General features: G+C 42.5%; 2 protein-coding genes across 2 annotated transcripts in view; both read right to left on the minus strand.

Moving 5' to 3' along the window:
* LOC120053764 (AP-1 complex subunit mu-1-like) overlaps nt 1–18,286 on the minus strand; it is a 29,300-nt gene extending 11,014 nt beyond the window's left edge. The window contains exons 1-10 of the mRNA XM_039001003.1: nt 18,078–18,286; nt 13,917–14,073; nt 13,558–13,625; nt 13,188–13,318; nt 12,804–12,951; nt 12,488–12,614; nt 12,015–12,157; nt 3,905–3,976; nt 3,605–3,763; nt 3,298–3,423 (exon numbers count right to left, since the gene is read on the minus strand). Of these exons, the coding sequence (XP_038856931.1) occupies nt 3,298–3,423; nt 3,605–3,763; nt 3,905–3,976; nt 12,015–12,157; nt 12,488–12,614; nt 12,804–12,951; nt 13,188–13,318; nt 13,558–13,625; nt 13,917–14,073; nt 18,078–18,119 (1,173 nt within the window). The 5' untranslated portion in view covers nt 18,120–18,286. The remainder of the gene's footprint in view (nt 1–3,297; nt 3,424–3,604; nt 3,764–3,904; nt 3,977–12,014; nt 12,158–12,487; nt 12,615–12,803; nt 12,952–13,187; nt 13,319–13,557; nt 13,626–13,916; nt 14,074–18,077) is intronic.
* A 4,333-nt stretch (nt 18,287–22,619) lies between these two features.
* fam32a (family with sequence similarity 32 member A) lies at nt 22,620–24,188 on the minus strand. The gene is made up of 4 exons (XM_039000525.1): nt 24,067–24,188; nt 23,589–23,730; nt 23,400–23,453; nt 22,620–23,296 (listed from the first exon to the last, which is right to left on the minus strand). The coding sequence occupies exons 1-4, from the start codon at nt 24,141–24,143 to the stop codon at nt 23,228–23,230; spliced, it is 342 nt and encodes a 113-aa protein (XP_038856453.1). The 5' UTR covers nt 24,144–24,188; the 3' UTR covers nt 22,620–23,227.
* Between the last annotated feature and the right edge of the window lie 311 nt (nt 24,189–24,499).

Raw genomic sequence — 24,499 nt, forward strand, 5'->3', positions numbered from 1 at the left:
TACAAATGACGGCCTACAGTGGGTTAACTGCTTCGTTCACAGATCTTTACCATGTCAGCTTGGGGATTCGATCCAGCAACCTTTCGGTTACAGGCCCAACGATCTAACCACTAGTATACCTGTGCCACCCCAAAACAGGAACAACTTAATGTACATCAAATTAAGATCAAATGATCATGTGCTTACAAAACTTACAGCAAAGGCACATCCATCAATCAATTTCTTGGGCACCTGAATAGTACCACACAATAATATCTACTTTTCAGGATATCTGTCATGATGTCTGTGCCAAACACAATTCTTATTTTCATACACAGTACAAACATAATATGGACTATGATGTATTTATTGTACATTTTATAGTACATGAATACTTGCAGTTGGTCATGTGTTCTGTTCTGGTGGTTGACTGGGCCTATATGGAGTACATCTCTGAGGGGCTGGTGGGTCACGCCACTGTGTCTGAGGGGAGGAGAACCTAGCTGTAATTATCCCCTAGAGGGGGACAGATGAGCCCTGATGTGGCTCCCCTACCATCAGCAGGCTATAAAGAAAAAATGCTGCCCCTGCCTCTACAGCAGTCCAACCACTCTGGTGTTAAACTTCCCTTTTCTACCTCAGATGGGGTATGGCTGGGGAGCTTGATGCACATCTGCCTGTATGCCTGGCAGTGGGGTTAAACACCACTTTGATACGCTCTGATATACCACACTGTCTAATTAAGGAGCTGATGATGTGGTTCCTCTTTCTTTTTGTTGCTGGTGCCGCGTGTCGTGTGCGAGACAAGGGAGCGTGGAGAGTAAGCACGCACATTCGCACACATACACTCACACATGTAGCCAGGCATACGCAGAGGCACGCACACATACGCCCACACACCAGGGTTTCTGTTAGGAAAATGTGACGCCGGACACTTGACTGGCAGCATTTTAATTTACTGGACATTTAAGAAATGTACCGGACCAATATGCATTGGGTGCATGACCTGATTAGGGCGTCAACCCACAATGCTCAGAATGAATGAAATCACATGCAGATTATAGTAGGCCTAATTCATTTTAACAGAACAGGATGCAATAGTGTGCGTCCTTAACGAATTCCGATCCCAATTTGAAGATGTTAGAATAACGGTCCACATTTACTTTTCCTCAGCCAACAAGATGAGTAACGAACAGCAAAATCACAAACCTAAGTCAATCTTACTATCCTCCATAGTAGAAAAGTATACCTATTCTATTGGTCAGCTTGTTGTTCTGTGCGAGAAAGAAATAACTTATTCCAAACAGACAGAGTTGTCAGATGATTGATCCCAAACAACCAGTAGGCCTACGCTACATCCAAAAACATTTTAAAAGCAATGAGGCTCATACAACAGATCAGATTTTTTTGCTTAAAATGTTGATAAACTAGATTGAACAAAAATATAAACGCAACATGAAACAATTTTACTGGCTTAGAGTTCATATAAGTCAATTGAAATAAATTACATTTAGCCCTAATCTATGGATTTCACAAGATAAGTCCAAGCTGCCTAAACGTTCCCTCCATGCTAGAAGAGATCCTTGGTGGCGTGCGGTGGGTTCAGGGGTTCTGCACAATTCAAGAGGACCTGGAACACCAGCGAAGCGGCCTTGGGGTCAGCTAGAGCCAAAAAACACAGTAGCTCAATCAAACGCCCTAAATAGCAGCTTCCAGCGGCATCTCTCTGATGATGTCTCCATTGATCTCTGGTTGAGTGAGTTATTTTGAGGAGCTGCGGTTTACAAGCAACTCTTTCCTCAAGGTGCCATTACTGGGGTTAAGTAGGCCTACGTGTTGCTACGTTAACGAGAGCATCTTGGAGTGATGATGAAACCTTTCAGTGACCGTTCTCTGGTAGAACATAACAGGAAGACACTGTCAATATCTCCATCGCTTGCTTTCATTACAAAGTCCCCATTTTCCATTAGTGCCAAAATTTCCTGATTTCCAGAGAAATTCTAGCAAAGTGTAATTTAATCCCCTGCCTCTCAATTATGTGTGGGATGTTATTGAATGTGCTGCGTCCAGTGCAAAACATGATACGGGTTGTTTCACCTCAGAAAGCACTAGAGGATTGACACCCACCATCTCAGATTGGTCTGAAATTGTTTGTTAGAAACAGATACAATTACCATAATTGCAACATTCTGTTGAAATATAATTTGATCTGAGAAATTAAACTAATTGATTGCACCCAAATTGACCATTTTAATTTATAGGATTCATATCATATTCAATAAATATAGAAACTAACATCTGATTTGGATGAAACTTTTTCTAACAACGAGTTCGACATGAGGAATCCAAAGAAATGGTCAAAAGCCCCCCACGGACCCACCACACCAATCAACCCCAACAACAGGTAGTACGGAGGTGCCGGAGTACTGCATCTTCATCCTATGTAAAGTTCTCCCAGTGAATTTGGTGATGGTTTTTTTCCCACCTGTTCAGAGAAATGAGTCACAACTGTGGGAAGCATTGGAGTCAACATGGGCCAATATCCCTGTGAAATGCTTTCGACACCTTGCCCAGTCCATGCCCCGACAAATTTAGGCTGCCCTGAGGGCATACAAAGACACGAGGCGAGAGAACCTCCTCTGAGCCAATGAAAAGGCTTTCCTTTGATTCTCTGGGCTACGAAGTCATTTCCCTGGTGGCAGATCTGGAGGTTGATTGGATCGATCAGGGGATTGTTCTAATTGTTCTTCACTTAACCATCCCATCAACAAGCTTTTGACCATTATGTCACAGTATTTGTCAAAACAATGTCTCAATACAACAAGGCAATTTTGAGTGCTAAAAGCAGTGTGTGTGGATCGTGTTTTTATTTTTGGGCAATTGCCTGATGCTGGCTATACAGCACCTGTGCAGATCTTTCTGGATACAGTGCACACATTCTGCTGTTTCCCAGAAAGAGAGCAACTTGTCAACTCCTAAGCTCTCCAGTGTAGCTTAGTGACAGAGAGGCCAACATCTCTGACAGAGACCCACCAGGCAAACACTATGGTGATGAAGGGATGATGTTCTCCCTGTGTTAACTGACAGTGTCATATAGTCTGTAGTCAAAATACCACATACAAACAGCACCAGTACCCGAAGCAGCAAACCAAGCGCACCAAACCAGACACACCTCAGGTCTCAGCTTGAACAGGCAGACCTCATATGTTACAATAGCTCCATCATGTGTTAGAATGATTACCAGTTTCCCACTACTAAAAGCAACAAGAGACACCCCTGGTGGATAAAAGAGGTACTGCAGCAAGGAAGGCATCTTACCTGGATGCCAGAAGTAGTGAAGTAGGGGATCTCAAACTTGACACTGATGGGGGGCTTCCCCTCCTTGTCCTCTGCTTCCACACTGGGCAGACCGAAGTGGGCCCTCATCAGATACTCCTTACCCCCCTGGGACAAGACAAAAGAGCAACAGTTAGGATCATGGTGTTGTTTTATACATACATTTATCCAGGTTAGTTGTGACACTTGAGATCTGTATTTGTGGTTATGATGATCAGTCACTCAAAGAACCCCACTTTGAAAAATATGGTCTACTTTAGCATGCAGTCCAGTGTGTTGTTGTACTCACCGGGAATGACTTAATGGACCAGATGACCTCGCTGTTCTCTGGGATCCACTTGACACTGCCCACCGTGGTCTTGAACTTGGGCGAGTCGGCATCTGTGGGAACTGGAATGTGGATCTCCACATTGTTGGCTGTGGACCGCCTCTTGAACTGACTCTTAGCCTGAGTGAGTGAGATCAATATATTGTATTTCAGAAGATCATGCTTATTGTGTTTATGATAGCTTCGTGGTTAACTATTGATTTGATACCTAAGCATACTGTTATCTTAGCTGCTGGGTAACGTTGCAGGGCTGGTGTTTACCTTAATCATGTACTCGATCCTGCTGTGAGAGTGTTTCTCTATCACAGACTCAATCCAGATCAGGGGCTTCACCTGGGGACAACACATTTCTAAGGCTTAAAAAAACAACTTCTCAACAATGCAACAAAAGGGTCATTTCTGCTTTGACACATCTTTCTCATATATGCATAATGTCACAATCTCATATGCATAAAGAAATATGAATACCTTAAAGCTGAAATCTGCATAAGGTGAAACAGTGCTACTGTTCACCTCAGCGCATGTATTATTGTTTTTGTTAATGAAACCAGATGAGCATCCAGCATCGTAGCAACAACAAAAAAAGTACACTCTGCTGTTCTATCACACATGCAATGACGTCCGAGGGAAGAAAACAGTATGCGTTGTTTGAACTAACTTCTTTGTAGTTGTAATGTCGCAAATGGATGTGGCAGTTTCACCAAGTACGAATTCCAACTTCTACTTGAACACTTCTAATGGCATGCGCATCCCAAAAGGGGCGGTTTCCCGGACAGATATAAAGCCTAGTCTTGGACTAAGAAGCCCTTTGAATGGAGAATATCCATAAAAAAAAAAAAACATGGGCTTGCAGATTCAGTGACTAAAGATGCACCATGCAGAAATCGCGCTGCCATTTCCTGGTTGCTAAAATTCTAATAGTTCGCCTAATGTCAGTTTGTGAGACAAAACAAGCATTCATTGAGTTGAGAATCATTGTACCATCTAAACTGCTGTGAAATACATTTTCCATAACCAAAAATATTGTATACTCAACAAAAATAAAACCCTACATGCAACGTCACTTATTTTACTGAGTTAAAGTTCATATGAGGAAATCAGTCAATTGAAATAAATTCATTAGGCCATAAACTATGGATTTTACATGACTGGGAATACAGATAAGCAGCTGTTGGTCAGATACCTTTAAAAAACGGTATTCGTCACGGTATTTTTGTGCATTCAAATTGCCATCGATAAAATGCAATTGTGTTTGTTGTCCGTAGCTTATGCCTGCCCATACCATAACCCCATCGCCACCATGGGGCACTCTGTTCACAACGTTTACGTCGGCAAACCGCTCGCCCACACACCACCATACACGTGGTATGCGGTTGTGAGGCCGGTGGGACGTATTGCCAAATTCTCTAAAACAACATTGGATACGGTTTATGGTAGAGAAATTAACATTAAATTATCTGGCAACAGCTCTGGTAGACATTCCTGCAGTCAGCTTGCCAATTGCACATTCCCTCAAAACTTGGCATTGTGCTGTGTGACAAAACTGCACATTTTAGAGCAGCCTTTTGTCCCCAGCACAAGGTGCACCTGTGAAATGATAATGCTGTTTAACCAGATTCTTGATATGCCACACCTGTCGGGTAGATGGATTATCTTGGCAAAGGAGAAATGCTCAATAACAGGGATATAAACAAATGTGCTCAACATGAGAAAAAAGCTTGGTATGTATGTAAAATATCTGGGATCTTTTATTCAGCTCATGAAACCAACACTTTACATGTTGCGTTTATATATTTTTGTTCAGTATATTCAGCTGTTTGAAGCTGGTGTACAAAACCAAAAGACGCAAAAACAAAACTTCAGAACGGGAAGCATAGAAATAGCACACACAGAACAGATCTACCGCTTTGTAGACTTGCTTTCAACGGGAATGAAAGGTCTAATCTCTCTGAATTTGGTCGGTTCCCCAACAAAGTAGCTTTAAATCCCTGCTGAATATACATTTTTATAAAGATGCTTTTAATGTATGACTTTATTTGGCCATCTTTTTTCATTCTCCTTCCTCCCGTCTTTGTTTCTTTGTAAGTACTTCTATTTTATGATGTGAAGCACTTGCATTGAAAAGCGCTATACAAATAAAGTTGAGAGGGGATCACAGCGAAGCTATTGTTATTCTTAGATTATTATTTGTCCTTGATATGGTCAAAACTTTAGCACACAATGAGTAACTTCGTCAAAAAGAATGGTACTGATTGGCCTATAGGTGGCACTGTTATAAGCAATCTCACTTAAACCCTCACATCCACTATCCTCATTGACCTTGAGACTACATTTTAGGTCGAAAATTTACACACACTTAGGTTGGAGTAATTAAAACTAGTTTTTCAACCACTCCACAAACTTCTTCTTAACAATCTATAATTTTGGCAAGTCGGTTAGGACATCTATTTCGTGCATGACAAGTAATTTTTCCAACAACTGTTTACAGACAGATTATTTCACTGTATCACAATTCCAGTGAGTCAGTACATACACTAAGTTGACTGTTCCTTTAAACAGCTTGGAAAATTCCAGAAAATTATGTCATGGCTTTAGAAGCTTCTGATAGGCTAATTGACATAATTTGAGTCAATTGGAGGTGTACCTGTAGATGTATTTCAAGGTCTACCTTCAAACTCACTGCCTCTGTTTGACATCATGGGAAAATCAAAAGAAATCAGCCAAGACATCAGAAAAAAAGAATTGTAGACCTCCACAAGTCTGGGTCATCCTTGGGAGCAATATCCAAACGCCTGAAGGTACCACGTTCATCTATACAAACAATAGTACGTATAAACACCATGGGACCACGCAGCCGTCATACCACTCAGGAAGGAGACGCGTTCTGTTTCCTAGAGATGAACGTATTTTGGTGCGAAAAGTGCAAATCAATCCCAGAACAGCAGCAAAGGACCTTGTGAAGATGCTGGAGGAAACAGGTACAAAAGTATCTATATCCACAGTAAAACGAGTCCTATATCGACATAACCTGAAAGGCCGCTCAGCAAGGAAGAAGCCACTGCTCCAAAACCACCATAAAAAAGCCAGACTACGGTTTGCAACTGCACATGGGGACAAAGATAGTACTTTTTGGAGAAAAGTAGTTATAGAATAACTATCTTCAAAGTAATGACTCAGGACGTCGGGTTTGATATGAAAGCTTCTTTTAGTAATAATACTTGTTCACGTTACATTTACAAACTTTACATTCTACAGAACAATGAATAATGAGTTGCTAGCGCTAAGGAGTCAGGATAATCACCTGTCAATTGCACTTAACTAGCGCGTTCTCTACTTCCTGTCGCAAGGCATTCTGGAACTTGCAGTCAAAAGCCTAATTCAATACTAACCAGAACAAAATATGTATGTAGTTCTCTCAATCTCCAACACACAAATTCTAATACAATTACAAATATCTTTAGATAGAGCTCGATGAATTAACTCAAACATGAACTCTGTGACCCATTAAAGTTACAACAGTAGTGTCATACCCAAGAAGACGCAAAACTGTAATCCCTGCCAACAGTGCTTCAACAAATTGCTGAGTGAAGGGTCTGAATACTTATGTAAATGTGACATTTCTGGTTTTTATTTGTAATAAATTTGCAAAATGTTCTTAACTTGTTTTTGCGTTGTCATTTTGGGGTATTGTGTGTAGATTGATTAGGGTGTGATTAGGGTGCAGGCCAGGCAGCAGGCTGTTAGCCAGCCTGCCAGCTTAGTGGAGTCTGCCATTAGCACAGTCAGTGTAGTCAGCTCAGCTATCCCCATTGAGACCATGTCTGTGCCTCGACCTAGGTTGGGCAAAACTAAACATGGCGGTGTTCGCCTTAGCAATCTCACTAGAATAAAGACCACCTCCATTCCTGCCATTATTGAAAGAGATCATGATACCTCACATCTCAAAATAGGGCTACTTAATTTTAGATCCCTCACTTCCAAGGCAGTTATAGTCAATGAACTAATCACTGATCATAATCTTGATGTGATTGCCCTGACTGAAACATGGCTTAAGCCTGATTAATTTACTATGTTAAATGAGGCCTCACCTCCTGGTTACACTAGTGACCATATCCCCCGTGCATCCCGCAAAGGCGGAGGTGTTGCTAACATTTACGACAGCAAATTTCAATTTACAAAAAAAAAAAAAAAAAGACGTTTTCGTCTTTGAGCTTCTAGTCATGAAATCTATGCAGCCTACCCAATCACTTTTTATAGCTACTGTTTACAGGCCTCCTGGGCCATATACAGCGTTCCTCATTGAGTTCCTATCAGACCTTGTAGTCATAGCAGATATTCAAATTTTTGGTGACTTTAATATTCACATGGAAAAGTCCACAGACCCACTCCAAAAGGCTTTCGGAGCCATCATCGACTCAGTGGGTTTTGTCCAACATGTCTCTGGACCTACTCACTGTCACAGTCATACTCTGGACCTAGTTTTGTCCCATGGAATAAATGTTGTAGATCTTAATGTTTTTCCTCATAATCCTGGACTATCGGACCACCATTTTATTACGTTTGCAATCGCAACAAATAATCAGACCCCAACAAAGGAGCATCAAAAGTCATGCTATAAATTCTCAGACAACCCAAAGATTCCTTGATGCCCTTCCAGACTCCCTCTGCCTACCCAAGGACGTCAGAGGACAAAAATCCGTTAACCACCTAACTGAGGAACTCAATTTAACCTTGCGCAATACCCTAGATGCAGTTGCACCCCTAAAAACTAAAAACATTTGATATAAGAAACTAGCTCCCTGGTATACAGAAAATACCCGAGCTCTGAAGCAAGCTTACAGAAAATTGGAACGGAACTGGCGCTACACCAAACTGGAAGTCTTCCGACTAGCTTGGAAAGACAGTACCGTGCAGTATCGAAGCGCCCTCACTGCTGGTCGATCATCCTATTTTTCCAACTTGATTGAGGAAAATAAGATCAATCCGAAATGTATTTTAGATATTGTCGCAAAGCTAACTAAAAAGCAGCATTCCCCAAGAGAGGATGGCTTTCACTTCAGCAGTAACAAATTCATGAACTTCTTTGAGGAAAAGACTCCCCTTTAAATCTGCTTAGTTGTCCTGAGTCTGCACAACTCTGCCAGGACCTAGGATCAAGAGAGACACTCAAGTGTTTTAGTACTATATCTCTTGACACAATGATGAAAATAATCATGACTTCTAAACCTTCAAGCTGCATAATGGACCCTACTCCAACTAAACTACGTACTGAAAGAGCTGCTTCCTGTGCTTGGCCCTCCTATCTTGAACATAATAAACGGCTCTCTATCCACCGGATGTGTACCAAACTCACTAAAAGTGGCAGTAATAAAGCCTCTCTTGAAAAAGCCAAACCTTGACCCAGAAAATATAAAAAACTATCGGCCTATATCGAATCTCCCATTCCTCTCTAAAATCTTTGAAAAAGCTGTTGCACACTGCCTTTCTGAAGACAAACAATGTATACGAGTCTGGTTTTAGACCCCATCATAGCACTGAGACTGCACTTGTGAAGGTGGTAAATTACCTTTTAATGGCGTCAAACCGAGGCTCTGCATCTGTCCTCGTGCTCCTAGACCTTAGTGCTGCTTTTGATACCATCGATCACCACATTCTTTTGGAGAGATTGGAAACCCAAATTGGTCTACACGGACAAATTCTGGCCTGGTTTAGATCTCATCTGTCGGAAAGATATACATTTCTCTCTGTGAATGGTTTGTCCTCTGACAAATCAACTGTACATTTCGGTGTTCCTCAAGGTTCCGTTTTAGGACCACTATTGTTTTCACTATATATTTTACCTCTTGGGGATGTAAATCGAAAACATAACGTTAACTTTCACTGCTATGCGGGTGACACAGCTGTACATTTCAATGAAACATGGTGAAGCCCCAAAATTGCCCTCGCTGGAAGCCTGTGTTTCAGACATAAGGAAGTGGATGGCTGCAAACGTTCTACTTTTAAACTCGGACAAAACAGAGATGCTTGTTCTAGGTCCCAAGAAACAAAGAGATCTTCTGTTGAATCTGACAATTAATCTTGATGGTTGTACAGTCGTCTCAAATAAAACTGTGAAGGACCTCAGCGTTACTCTGGACCCTGATCTCTCTTTTGACAAACATATCAAGACTGTTTCAAGGACAGCTTTTTCCATCTACATAACATTGCAAAAATCTGAAACTCTGTCCAAAAATGATGCAGAAAAATGAATCCATACTTTTGTTACTTCTATGTTAGACTACTGCAATGCTCTACTTCCCGGCTACCCGGATAAAGCACTAAATAAACTTCAGTTAGTGCTAAACACGGCTGCTAGAATCCTGACTAGAACCAAAAAATTTGATCATATTACTCCAGTGCTAGCCTCCATACACTGGCTTCCTGTTAAGGCAAGGGCTGATTAAGGTTTTACTGCTAACCTACAAAGCATTACATGGGCTTGCTCCTAGCTATCTTTCCGATTTGGTCCTGCCGTACATACCTACACATACGCTACGATCACAAGATGCAGGCCTCCTAATTGTCCCTAGAATTTCTAAGCAAACAGCTGGAGGCAGGGCTTTCTCCTGTAGAGCTCCATTTTTATGGAATGGTCTGCCTACACATGTGAGAGACGCAGACTCGGTCTCAACCTTTAAGTCTTTACTGAAGACTTATCTCTTAAGTAGGTCATATGATTGAGTGTAGTCTGGCCCAGGTGTGTGAAGGTGAACGGAAAGGCTCTGGAGCAACGAACTGCCCTTGCTGTCTCTGCCTGGCCGGTTCCCCTCTCTCCACTGGGATTCTCTGCCTCTAACCCTATTACAGGGGCTGAGTCACTGGCTTACTGGTGTTCTTCCATGCCGTCCCTAAGAGGGGTGCGTCACTTGAGTGGGTTGAGTCGCTGACGTGGTCTTCCTGTCTGGGTTGGCGCCCCCCCTTGGGTTGAGCCGTGGCGGAGATCTTTGTGGGCTATACTCGGCCTTGTCTCAGGATGGTAAGTTGGTGGTTGAAAATATCCCTCTAGTGGTGTGGGGGCTGTGCTTTGGCAAATTGGGTGGGGTTATATCCTGCCTGTTTGGCCCTGTCCGGGGGTATCATTGGATGGGGCCACAGTGTCTCCTGACCCCTCCTGTCTCAGCCTCCAGTATTTATGCTGCAGTAGTTTAGACACTGGGTGCCGTCTTTCAGATGGGACGTTAAACGGGTGTCCTGACTCTCTGAGGTCATTAAAGATCCCATGGCACTTATCGTAAGAGTAGGGGTGTTAACCCCGGTGTCCTGGTTAAATTCCCAATCCGGCCCTCAAACCATCACGGTTGCCTAATAATCCCCAGTTTACAATTGGCTCATTCATTCCTCTCCTCTCCCCTGTAACTATTCCCCAGGTTGTTGCTGTAAATGAGAATGTGTTCTCAGTCAACCTACCTGGTAAAATAACAGATAAATAAATAAAATGTGTCGGGGGGCTAGGGTCAGTCTGTTATACCTGGAGTATTTCTCCTATCTTATCCGGTGTCCTGTGTGAATTTAAGTATGCTCTCGCTAATTCCCTCTTTCTCTCTCTCTGAGGACCTGAGCCCTAGGACCATGCCTCAGGACTACCTGGCATGATGACTCCTTGCTGTCCCCAGTCCACCAGGCCGTGCTGCTGCTCCAGTTTCAACTGTTCTGCCTACGGCTATGGAACCCTGACCTGTTCACCGGACGTGCTACCTGTCCCAGACCTGCTGTTTAACTCTCTAGAGACAGCAGGAGCGGTAGAGATACTCTCAATGATCGGCTATGAAAAGCCAACTGACATTTACTCCTGAGGTGCTGACTTGTTGCAACTACTGTAATTATTATTATTTGACCATGCTGGTCATTTATGAACATTTGAACATCTTGGCCATGTTCTGTTATAATCTCCACCCGGCACAGCCAGAAGAGGACTGGCCACCCCTTATAGCCTGGTTCCTCTTTAGGATTCTTCCAAGGTTTTGGCCTTTCTAGGGAGTTTTTCCTAGCCACCGTGCTTCTACACCTGCATTGCTTGCTGTTTGGGGTTTTAGGCTGGGTTTCTGTACAGCACTTTGAGATATCAGCTGATGTAAGAAGGGCTATATAAATACATTTGATTAGGGGGAAAAACAATTTAATAGATTTTATAATCAGGCTGTAACATAACATGTTGGAAAAGACAAGGGTTCTGAATACTTTCCCAATGCACTGTATATTTATTAAAGCCCTTTCAATGGAGAAACTCCATTATTAGTCTAAGACTACACTTAATCTTTGTCCGGGAAAACAAACTATAATGACAAGCCCATCTTATGCAATTAAACTGGCCCGTCTCTGATGCAGTACATACGTGTGTGTTGAGGCGGTAGGACATGAGCTCAAACTCTCCATCGGGAGGAATGAAAGAAATGGTGCGGTCATTCTCAAAGCGGGACAGACGCACACACTGGTGGAACTTCGTGTCCTCCAGCTCCACTGATTTACTCTTCCCACCTGTGATGAGCACAGCAATAGAAAAATATGGAGAGTTGGAGGGCATTAGAGGATTGGTCTTGGTACAAGTACAGTTCTGAGAAAAATGAAAGCTATGTTTAATTGAAATAGATTTAGAGGTAAGAGCTGAATCCTAACTTGAGATATGTGTGCACAACTCCAACTGTCTTGAAAATCATGCATTGCTGTCTATGGGAAATTGTGAGCAAAAGGCTAAGTGTCTAAAGTTAGGGCTGAGAATCCACACAGAAACAGCTTTGAAATCTACATGCATTTGTCTTTTAACTGAACTGTAACCCATCCAGTGGTAAACAGTGCAGAGGAACTCACGGCCAGTGTTCTCAAAGAGAACTTTGTCGTTGAGCCCCAGACGCAGCTCAGGCATCCCTGACAGGAACACCCGCATCTTGATGGAGCCCACGATCTCACTGCGCAGCACATTACCATTCGCACTGACCTGCACATACATGAGAAAAGGGGAAGTAGACATTTTACAACAATTGCTCAAATGTGTCTAAGATCAAATGGTTGATAGTATTTCAATAAAACATTGAATGATTTTGTCATAGACAAAAATAAACATTGCAAGCCACGACTGTATTAGAGGGAAGGGAGTGTTAGAACACAACGTGACAAGGCGCCTCACCAGAAGATTAACAGACTCAATGACGTCCAGGAAGACTTCATTCTTCCTGTACTTGATGCCCTCTGACCTCCAGGACACTGCGTTGGTGACGGTTGCAGGGGGGCGCGGGCCCCCCGTGTCTAGCTTGTGCCCCTCTTGGGTGATGTACCTAAAAACCAACAGAGACAAACAGGGTGAGAGGATAGGACAACAATGACAGATACCACTCTGTCTGCAGCCATACTGGGTGCTTAGGTGAAATTCTAGATTTACGGTACATACACTACTGTAGATCACTACGTATCTTGTGTTTAACTTGGAGGAATTTGAAAATGTTTAATGGAAGCAAAACATAGGTTTGTACAGAGTTTAGGAGACTGATTAAGGGCTGGAGAGGATACTCACTCTTGAAGGATCTTGCTGTCAGTGGTCTGGGGGTAGCCAAAGTCCATCAACTCATCCATCAACTCATAGATGATGACAAAGTTATCTCTGATACTCTCCTCTTCCAACTCCTTAAAATACTCTGAGAAAACCTGAAGAGACAAAAGGACTTGAATAAAGTTACCCACCTGCATTTTCTCATGAAGTTGGTAGCAGTGCATCATATAATAATTCAAAGACAAGCTATAACACATTTCTTACCAGTTAAACATCTGTAATAACCTATGGGTAATAATTGGCCAAATAAGACTACGATTTTCATCACCCTCTATAGTAAACACTCTACTGAACACCATTTTATACCGCATAATAGACAAAATATGCAACTCACCTGAATAATTTTGTAGAGGAAAGAGAAGACCAATGAGACACAAGCATTTTTCTTAGACGTTGCTACAACTGATTGAAAATATGTTAAGGTGAAGTTGATGTGGGGCTGATAAGTAAAACTAACATGAGCTGGAAAAGGAGGTCAGTTTGAGAAATAACTGAAAGTGGTATTTACTGGAAGTGATCCTTTTGTGAGCTCTCAGGGAGTAGTAGTATATTTGACATAAGCAATCAAACCAACCATCACTCCCTTTTACCAAGCGCAAGTATAATTTTCCCATTTGTATTGGGTGCTCTAATATTGGAAAGGCAAAGGAATATTGAGGCAGTAGTAGGATGAGTGAGTGGCAGTAAGGATACGGTACAGGTTGTTGTGTTTGATCCACATGAAGCGGACACCTCCGTGGGCCAGGATAGGGGATAAGTTACCCTCCTCCTCTCTGTCCATGAGGATGGGCATAAAGTGCTCAATCTCTGACATGTCCACATCTCCTCTGTAGTTACGGCAAACCAGAACCTGAAAAGGTGAAACAAAACAACAGGAACTTACTCTCACTTTCTCTATCCTTCATGTTAGGACATCTACATCGCCTGTGTCTCCTGACGACATCCTGAACAGGAATCACTGGCAATGTATTCATATCTTCCATTGTCCTTGATATGGAACACAAAAATCTACATAATTGGACTATGCATTTGAGCTGTCACACACAGCGGACAGTTTTTTTTAGGCACACCACCCGGTTCAAATGGTTCGCTCCTATGTACGTTGAGTGACGTGGCTTGCTATAAAAAGCAGGCAGACAGAGGCATTCAGTTAATGTTCGATTGAACGTTAGAATGGGCAAAGCGAGTGACCTAAGAGACTGATCGTGGTATGATCGTCGGTGCAGGGCGTGTTGGACTTTCCACACACAACTATGTTTAGGATTTACTGAGAATGGTGCAATAAACAAAAAACATCCAGTCATCAGCAGTCCTGTGGGTGAAAACAGCTCATTGATGAGAGGTTGAAGGAGAATGGCAAGACTCTTGCAAGCCACAAACAGGCAAATAATGGCACAGTACAACAGTGGTGTGCAGAATGGAATCTCGTAACGCACAACTCGCCGGTCCTTGTCACGGACGGGCTATTGCAGCAGAGGCCCATACATGGTTATCACAAAAACGACTCGTGGGCACGCGATCACCACTGGACTATTGAGGAGCGGTCCAACGAATTCCAGTTCCTGTTGCGTCATGCTGATGGCAGAGTCAGGATTTGGCATAAGATGCATGAGTCCATGGCCACATCGTGGCTGTGTCAAAGGTACAGGCTGATCGCGGTGGTGTAATGGTGTGGGGAATGTTTTCCTGGCACACGTTAGGTCCCTTAATATCAATTGAGCAATGTTTCCATGCACCGAAGCATTCCGGCTGTTCTGGAGGCAAAGGGGGAACCGACCCGGTAGGAGACGGGTGTACCTAATAAATTAGCCTTTGGATGAGGGCAACTGTTGGTGGTCACGACAACCATGGATTATAACACCTCTCGTCTACTATTCACAAGGCCACCACCATTATCATAATCATCTTCATTGCAGAATTTGTCTTTAATGCATCACGTGATCCAATGAAACAGTCCATTCAAAACCAGTCCAGCTGGTGGGGTAGCTAGCTAAGTAACATTATTTTCCCGCGGTTTTCAAAGCACTACTGATCTGATCGTTTCAAAAGGAACATTATTACGTGATCAATGATGTCCGAAGATTCGTTTGATCACATGGTTTTTCAAACGTGTGTTGCAAAATGCGAGATGCCACTGATGTCGCCGTGGTTCCGGTGAATTCTATGACTCCAAGCTGCTTTCAAACACGGACCTCTACTGGACACCGTACTTACAATGTACCGTATATAGACTTTTTCATGTAGCGTCACATGAACGATAGCTCAGCAGGTAGTCGCGGGGTCTAGAACACTCAAATGACAGGGAATGGGGCGAAGGCATTTAAAAAAAAAAAAAATGTTTTATGTGACACCACATCATTTCTGCACATTGTTACTCAAATATGCACTATGCAGACACTGCTCAGTTACTTCCTGGTTGTTAAAATTCTAATAGTTTGCCTAATTTCAGTGTGTGTGACAAAACAGGCAAGTGTAGTGTAGAGAATCATTGTATTTTACCTTTATTTAACCAGGTAAGCTAGTTGAAAACAAGTTCTCATTTACAACTGCGACCTGGCCAAGATAAAGCAAAGCAGTTCGACACAAACAACACAGAGTTACACATGGAATAAACAAGCGTACTATCAATAACACAATAGAAAAAATAAAGTCTATATACAGTGTGTGCAAATGGAGTGAGGTGGTAAGGCAATAAATAGGCCATAGTAGCAAAATTAATTAAAATTTAGCAAAATAACACTGGAGTGATAGATGAGCAGATGGTGATGTGCAAATAGAAATACTGGTGTGCAAAAGAGCAGCAAAGTAAATAGAAACAATATGGGGCTGAGGTAGGTAGATTGGGTGGGCTATTTACAGATGGGCTATGTACAGCTGCAGCGATCGGTTAGCTGCTCAGATAGCTGATGTTTAAAGTTAGTGAGGGAAATATAAGTCTCCAGCTTCAGCGATTTTTGCAATTCGTTCCAATCATTGGCAGCAGAGAACTGGAAGGAAAGGCGGCCAAAGGAGGTGTTGGCTTTGGGGATGACCAGTGAGATATACCTGCTGGAGTGCGTGCTACGGGTGGGTGTTGTTATCGTGACCAGTGAGCTGTGATAAGGAGGAGCTTTACCTAACAGACTTAGATGACCTGGAGCCAGTTGGTCTGGCGACTAATATGTAGCGAGGGCCAGCCGACTAGAGCATACAGTTCGCATTGGTGGGTGGTATAAGGGGCATTGGAGACAAAACGGACGGGACTGTGATAGACCGCATCCAGTTTGCTGAGTAAAGTACTGGAAGCTATTTTGTAAATGACATCGCCGAAGTCGAGGATCGGTAGGATAGTCAGTTTTACGAGGGTATGTTTGGCGGCGTGAGTGAAGCCGGCTTTGTTGCGAAATAGGAACTGGAGATGTTTAATATGAGTCTGGAAGGAGAGTTTATAGTCTAGCCAGACACCTAGGTATTTGTAGTTGTCCACATATTCTAAGTCAGAACCGTCCAGAGTAGTGATGCTAGACGGGCGGGCGGGTGTGGGCAGCGAATGGTTGAAAAGCATGCATTTGGTTTTACTAGCGTTTAAGAGCAGTTGGAGGCCACGGAAGGAGTGTTGTATGGCATTGAAGCTCGTTTGGAGGTTAGTTAACACAATGTCCAAAGAAGGGCCAGATGTATACAGAATGGTGTCGTCTGCGTAGAGGTGGATCAGGGAATCACCCGCAGCAAGAGCGACATCGTTGATATATATACAGAGAAGAGAGTCGGCCCGAGAATTTAACCCTGTGGTACCCCCATAGAGACTGCCAGAGGTCCGGACAACAAGCCCTCCAATTTGACACATTGAACTCTGTCTGAGAAGTAGTTGGTGAACCAGGCCAGGCAGTCATTTGAGAAACCAAGGCTGTTGAGTATGCCGATAAGAATGCGGTGATTGACAGAGTCGAACGCCTTGGCCAGGTCGATCTAAACTGCTGTGAAATATATTTTCCATAACCAAAAATATTGTATTTTCAGCTGTTTGAAGCTCGTGTACCAAACCGAAAGTAAAATAATGAAAAGTAAAACTTAAGACCGTAAAGCATAGAAATAGCACACATAGAACATATCAACCTCGTCTTACTTGCTTTCACCGAGAATGACTGATCTATAACTTACTTTTCTATGCAAATTTTGTTGGGTCGCCCAAAAACCTACATATTGCAGCTTTAAACAATTACTTGTCTTGAGGATCTTAGATAATACCATAGATTCCGTTTTTGATAGCAAAAAAATGTGATTCAAAGCAAAAAAAGGAAAGCATAATGTAAGGTACTTATCTGCAATGCAATGGTAACTAATTGTAGGCTACGAAGACGAGCGAATAACCGCTGCACCATTGAAATTTGATGAATAGTGTGGAAAAAAACGTATAAAACATCAAACGGTACTTTTCATTGCTGACCAGAAGATGTCATTTACATTTTAGTCACTTAGCAGACGCTCTTATCCAGAACGACTTATGTATGTGAGTTCATACATTTTAACAAAAAAAAAAATGTGTACTGGAACCGGCACGCTTGGCACCGACGATCATCACTAACGTGCATTGTTAAAAAGTTCCGAGTAATTAACCGTTTTTCGGCACAATTTGGTAAAAGCCCCAAAGGCTTCAGAAAGCCTCGGTTTCCCATCACTACTTTCCCATGTCAACATAAAGCTCTCAAATTCAATACTCTATATTTTTCTTAGAACGTAAACTAGCTAGCTTTATATTGTAACTTGTTCATCAAATCGTGCAATGCATTATTAGCTAAACATTTTAATGTGAAACACTTGTTATTTAGCTAGCTAGCTAACGTTAGCTAACCCAAATCTGTCATGTCCTCTTACCTTGCCTTTGAGGTCTAACACGTAAACAGCACTTGCTGACATTTTGCTTCTAGTTCGCCGTAACTTACTACGAGTTGGTGATAAATATATTTATAATATCTAAATATTACAATATTAAAAAAAAAAATGCGGTAGGGTAGCATCCAACTAGGGGTGCTAGGTGTTTTTCGCTACCATTGACCGGGTTTTGTGCACACGTCACTTCACAAACCAGAAGACACAAAACGTTATATGCGCCACTTCCGGGAAGCTGTCACCGCCTTCTTCTTCGGTGGGGTTTATCGGCGGTTGGCATCCAACGTTATGGTGCATTACCGCCACCTACTCTACTCGAGTGTGAGCCAGAGACAAGGATAAACGAAATCCTACCTGCCAGCCCCGTTGCTCAAAAAATATAAAGTACTTGAGACTATATCTAATGAAGTTCCACCCAATATACTCTTTAAACTAATTTCCTGTATCTCCTTCTCCCTCATACTAGATCTAAGCCTCTCTCTATCCCTCTGATCCTACCCACACTGTAACAATACATGCTCCACGGTCTCTGTTTCCTGGCAATAATCACACTTTCCCATTGGATGCTTTCCAATCACATTTAAAGTCTTATTCAACTGGCTGTGTCCCACCCGTAATCTTGTAAAAATAGCCTCCTCTCTTCTGTCCCTTCCTGCCGTCCTCCCCTCCCCAACTTTCCCCCGAACTTGAAATAAATGCCCGCCCTTAGTATCTCTATTCCACTGCTCCTGCCATCTCTCCACCATCACTGTCCATATCAGGCTTTTTGCCTCTGCTTTGCTTACTGAAACTACAACATCCCTACTACTAAGTGCTTGTTTAGCCAGTACATCAACTGCCTCAGTCCCCTCCAGCCCCACATGGTCTGGGACCCAAGTAAATCTTATCTGTATACCCATCTATCTAATCCTGCAATGGATTTGTAGTACTTCATAAAGTAGGCGTTGTCTGCTACCTGAGCTAAAGGACTGCAGACTCATCAACACTGCACATGAATCAGAGCAAATAACTACTCTGGCTGGCTTTACTTCCTCCACCCACTGCAAGGCCAACAGTATAGCCATCAGCTCCGCCGTATATACAGCAAGATGATCTGTAATATGTTTCCTGACTGCCACCCCACATTCCTGCACTATCTTTTGAACCATCTGTGTAAATGGCCACAAAATCCTGAGACACAGTATACAGACGTCTCTTAAACAAATCAGATGGATCAACACCATCCCTATCTTTCTGTAGTCTCTCCAACACTTCTAGAACTACTGGAGGCAGGAGTAGGGGCGAGGTAGATTTATAGGAATAGCTACCGTTGGACTGAACTCCCTTCCATATAGTCCTATCTCCTTCACCTGGGTATTACCCACCGACCCAAAGCTTGTGTTCTGTCCTCACTCATGTTCCCAGCATGCCTGTAAAATCCCTTTCGCAGGATGAGACACTCCATGTTCCTGTAGGTTGACCCAATAATTAATTGCCAGATGCTGTCTCCTAATCTGCAATGGCATATCCCCTATCTCCACCTTGTAGCGATGCCACTGGGGAGGTCAAAAACACCCCACTACATATTCTGAGTTCTTGCCCCTGTATGTCATCTAGCCTTTCAAATGAGGTCCATACACTATACTTCCATAGTCTATTACAGATCGGATCAATGCAACATACATGGTCCTCAGTGAGGAACGCCCAGCCCCCCACTCCTTCCCCGTCAGACTGCGCATCACATTGAGCACCTTCTTAAACTTTCCCACCACTCTTTCAATGTGTTCTGCCCAGGTCAGTCTAGTGTCAAAGTATATCCCAAGGAACCTGAATTACCCCACCCTCTCCAAGTTTCTTCCATATAACCTCAAGTATACCACATCTCACACCTTCCTCCTGGTAAAGAACACTGTCTGAGTTTTCTCTACAGAGAACCTGAATCCACACATTAATGCCCACCGCTCTACCTCATCAATTGCTTCCTGTAACTTCATGACTATGTATGGCACATTTCTTCCCCTCTTCCATAAGGGTCCCATCATCTGTAAATAATGACCTCCCAATATCCGTCTGTACCTGAGTAAACATCATTGATCAAGATTGAGAACAGAGGACTAATGACGCTCCCCTGCGGTGTACCGTTATCCACCAGGTAGCTGTCTGATAGTCTTCCCCACCCTCACCTGGATAGACCTTCCAAACAGGAAATCCTTTATCCAGTTGTACATTCTTCCTCCTACCCCCATAACATCAAGCTTGGTTAACAACCCCTCCTTCCACATCATATCATATGCCTTCTACACATAAAAAAGACCAGTGGTGGAAAAAGTACCCAATCGTCATACTTGAGTAAAAGCAAAGACACAGTAATAGAAAATTATATGAGTAAACGTCTAAAAGCATTTGGTTTTAAATATACTTAAGTATCAAAAGTAAATGTCAAATTCATTATATTAAGCAAACCAGACGGCACGATTTTCTTGTTTTTTATTTATTTACGGATAGCCAGGGGCACATTCCAACCCTCAGACATCATTTAAAAATTAAGCATTTGTGTTTAGTGAGCCCACCAGATCAGATGCAGTAGGGATGACCAGGGATTTTTTCTTTAAGAGTGTGAATTTGAAACTGTCCTGGTAAGCATTCAAAATGTAACTTTTGGTGTGCTTTTGGTGTGTCAGGGAAAATGTCAGGGAAAGTACATTATTTTCTTTAGGAATGCAGTGAAGTAAAAGTTGTCAAAAATATGAATGGTAAAGTACAGATAACCTAAAAAACTAGTTAAGTAGTACTTTAAATTATTTTTACTTAAATACTTTACACAACTGAAAAGATAGCTACAACAGTCTCCTTGTTCACCTGAGCCTTCGTGACCTCTGCTTCTAAGCAGAGCACTGGGTCCATAGTTCCCCTACCCTTCCTGAACCCACTCTGACAGGGCATATACTAGCCCACTGTTATCCAGGAAGTAAGTTAGCCTCTCCGAAATCATACGCTCCATAATCTTAAATACATGTGATGTTAAAGCTATTGGCCGATAGCATGTTGGCCTCATTGCGTCCTTCCCTGGCTTCCGGATTGGTACCACTACTGCCTCCTTCCAGCTGCCTGGTAGTATCCCCTCCTCCCACACTCTGTTGTACAACACCAATACCTTATCCAGTGCCTCATCACTAAGATGGGCTAACATAACATAGCACACCTCATCTTTCCCAGGTGAAGTTAACCCAGCCTTACCTATTGCCCTTTTCATCTCTGCCATGGTAAATGGTGCATTCAATGCATCATTTACATCCTCCCTCCTATCCAGAACTCCAGGGTTCTCCTCTCTCGTTCTCTCTCTCTCCCTCCCTCTGACAAATTTGCCGAGCTATGCATTTGGACAAACGCTTTGTCAATTATCTCTGCCTTCTCCTCTGTTACTGCCATATCATCCCCACTCGTCAACACTGGATAATCCCACCCCCTTGTGACTCCACTCATCCTCTTAATCATCCCCACACTTCCCATACTCATCCTCCCCTCCACACCTGATTTTCTCTTTACATGCTGTTGCCACATGCCCAAACCTCTGGCAGTTATAACATCTTAAAGGCTTCGGGACATAAACCCTCACATAATAGCTCATATATCCTATGGTTGCTTTATTTGGCAGTACCCGGTCCTTGAAGTTTAACAGAATAGATGGGCTATCTACCCTAACGCCACCCCTTGTTGCTTGCAATCTTTGAACGTTTACTACAATGCCTTCTCAAGTTGACGCTTACCTCTTTAGTGCCAAGGCACTCCTGTCATCACCCCTTTAATCCACTGATTCCCTGCTTGACCAGGCCAGCTGCTAGACACCACCTTACACTTCCCTATTTACTTCACGCAGAGCTTTTTCCCTCTGCGCCATGTCCTTACAGAGCACCAACAAGCTCCCATCTCTTAACACTTTAGCATTGACAACTTCCCCAATCAACTCTTGTATCGCAACCTTCACAGACTCATCACCCCAACTCCCCCTTCCTCCCTAAACTTCAGAATCACTTTATGCTCCTCCTCTCCATGCTGCCCTCGCAACTTCTCTCTACCCCGAAACCGCCGCTAGAGTTGGAAACTATGTTCTAGCAACACCTTTTCCAAGACAAATGTTTCATTCATACATAAGACATCATTTGGTCGATATTGTTTTCTATTACATATTAGAATTATTTTAGAGACTACACAGTACTTATTTATGCATGTGGTGGTATAAGAGACCAGGGCGCATATACACAAAGCGTTTCAGAATAGGAGTGCTGGTCAAGGATCTGTACATATAATCATATTCATTATGATCTAAAGGCCAAAACTTTTCTGAGATCAGCACACCTACTCCAACAATTTGGGGCTATAATAATAATTGTAGGATCTCTATGCCTCTACTTTACAAATAGATGGTTCTGCAGCTCAGCCTGTGGAAAATACCAACTAAATGTCATTGTGCAATCTTTACAGCAACTAACTACACACAGTCAATAATTACAATCAACATTATGGTGTATAAATTAATGAATTTCCAAATACAAGGAAAGGTAGCTCACTTTAATCAAATACACATGATTACAACAGCATTCTTGTGTAATCTAGTATAATTCAGCATATGGAACAAATGTATTCACAAAGGGTGTGTTCGTAAAGTCACTCTGGAGTGCACTCTGGGCATTTGTAAATTCAGAGCGTTGTAAGATTGTCTATTCATGAATTCAGAGCATACACTGGAAGCTCTGGCCGAGGAGTAGGATTGATTAGAGCGTTCTGACCTTACACGGCAGTAAAGCACCCAAGCTAACTGGCTAACATTGGCTAGCTACTTCCAGACACAAATGAGAGAATACCTCACTGATCATTTTACTCGCCCTAGCAGAGCTGGTTAGGCTGTTTTCATGTTATCCAGAGCGTTGGTGAATAACTGTGCTGCTGGCAACAATCTGTCCTATTCAACGGCATTAGCAAATTCATCAGTTATTCTGCGCTTTGGCACACAGATGAGTGCTCTTAAATCTGAGGAGATAGCCAGAGTGAATTTAAGAACTGACCCAAATTACATATTAACAAACAACAAATGTGTCACAATGGGCATAAAAGGAACTTTTAAAGCATATTCTAAAATAGTGATCCAGTAGTCCTCTTCATTTGGTCCAGCTGACTTTAGGAATATCGTAATGTTCTGTCAGGCTGTCCAGGTGACGGTTGAAATCCTGCAACAAAAATACTGTTGTTTATAGTAAATGCCTCAACTCAAATCTCCCCAAGCATATTTTCTGAATTACAGTAACTGCATAAAATAATAAAATGTCTTACCTCAACTCTCCTCTTGTGAGTTTTTTCTGCTTTGTTCAAAATCCTCTCCATTTGCTTAAAGAAATGAAAGGGGGGGGTGAATAATGGTATTTTAAACTTTAAGCATTTCATCCCATGACCAACATTTTATCTATTTCAGTGCTTTAACATCAGTTGGACAATACATTTAGCTAGAACAATGAGTATTACCCTCTTCTCTTGCATCTTGTCAAATGCAATTTGAGCTGGTGTTCTTTTGTCAATGTATCCACTCTTGGTCTCCTCCTCTTCGTTTCGATTTGTATTAATTTGCTGCTCCAAACGCTTCTTCTCTTTGTCCTTCTTCTTCTTTCTAAAAAAATAAATAAGAAGGTAGGTAACGTTACACCAGCTAAAGCTTTGAGGGAAATACTAGATTAGGCCTACATGTCTGCTTACTTGCACTTAAAGCTACATGAATAGGCTGACACTAGCTACGTATGTAACAATTTACAGTGAACAACCGATGATGTTGCTGTTGTTGCCATGTGTGCTTGTAGCGAAGCTAACTTTAGCTGGCTAGCGAATTTAACGTTAGCTGGTTAATAGGGACAGAGCTAGCTACTCTTTCACGTCCGACCAAGGTGAAAGAGATACATGGGTTTTAGAGCACACTGACTTATAAGTAATAATAACATGAAATACATACTTTTTACCAGCGGACACAACTCCAATCCCTTTCAATTTCAGGGAGCCTTTCTGAACGGTGGCGTATTGATCCGACATCTTTGTTGTTGTGGATTCGTCGTCTTCTTCTTCTGTGGATTTATATGGCGGTTGGCAAACAACTTTAAGGCGCATTACCGCCACCAACTAGACTGGAGTGTGGATCAGAGACAGTGGAGGTCTAAATCGATGGGGGTATTTGTTATGTTCCTCTGGGTAGCAGCTCATGTGGGAGTAGAGGGGAATGAGGAAGTGGGTATTATCGCCAAGCAGGCTCTTAAACATCCTAATGTTGAGATGGAATTGTCAATCAGTAAAGCAGAAGCCAAGGGGTTATTAATAAGAACAGTGGTTAAAAGTGGCAAGAATTGTGTAACAGAGAGACTAAGGTAAGACACCCGTATAAGATCCAGGAA

Source organism: Salvelinus namaycush, chromosome 9 (assembly GCF_016432855.1).
Source record: "Salvelinus namaycush isolate Seneca chromosome 9, SaNama_1.0, whole genome shotgun sequence".
Lineage (NCBI taxonomy): Eukaryota > Metazoa > Chordata > Actinopteri > Salmoniformes > Salmonidae > Salvelinus > Salvelinus namaycush.

Excerpts from the sequence above, each read along its gene's own strand:
- fam32a (XM_039000525.1), bottom strand. The coding sequence starts at position 24,143 with ATGTCGGATCAATACGCCACCGTTCAGAAAGGCTCCCTGAAATTGAAA. Across the intron at positions 23,731-24,066 it reads GTTGTGTCCGCTGGTAAAAA|AAAGAAGAAGAAGGACAAAG; the intron begins GTATGTATTTCA and ends TTATTTTTTTAG. Across the intron at positions 23,454-23,588 it reads ACAAGATGCAAGAGAAGAGG|CAAATGGAGAGGATTTTGAA; the intron begins GTAATACTCATT and ends CATTTCTTTAAG.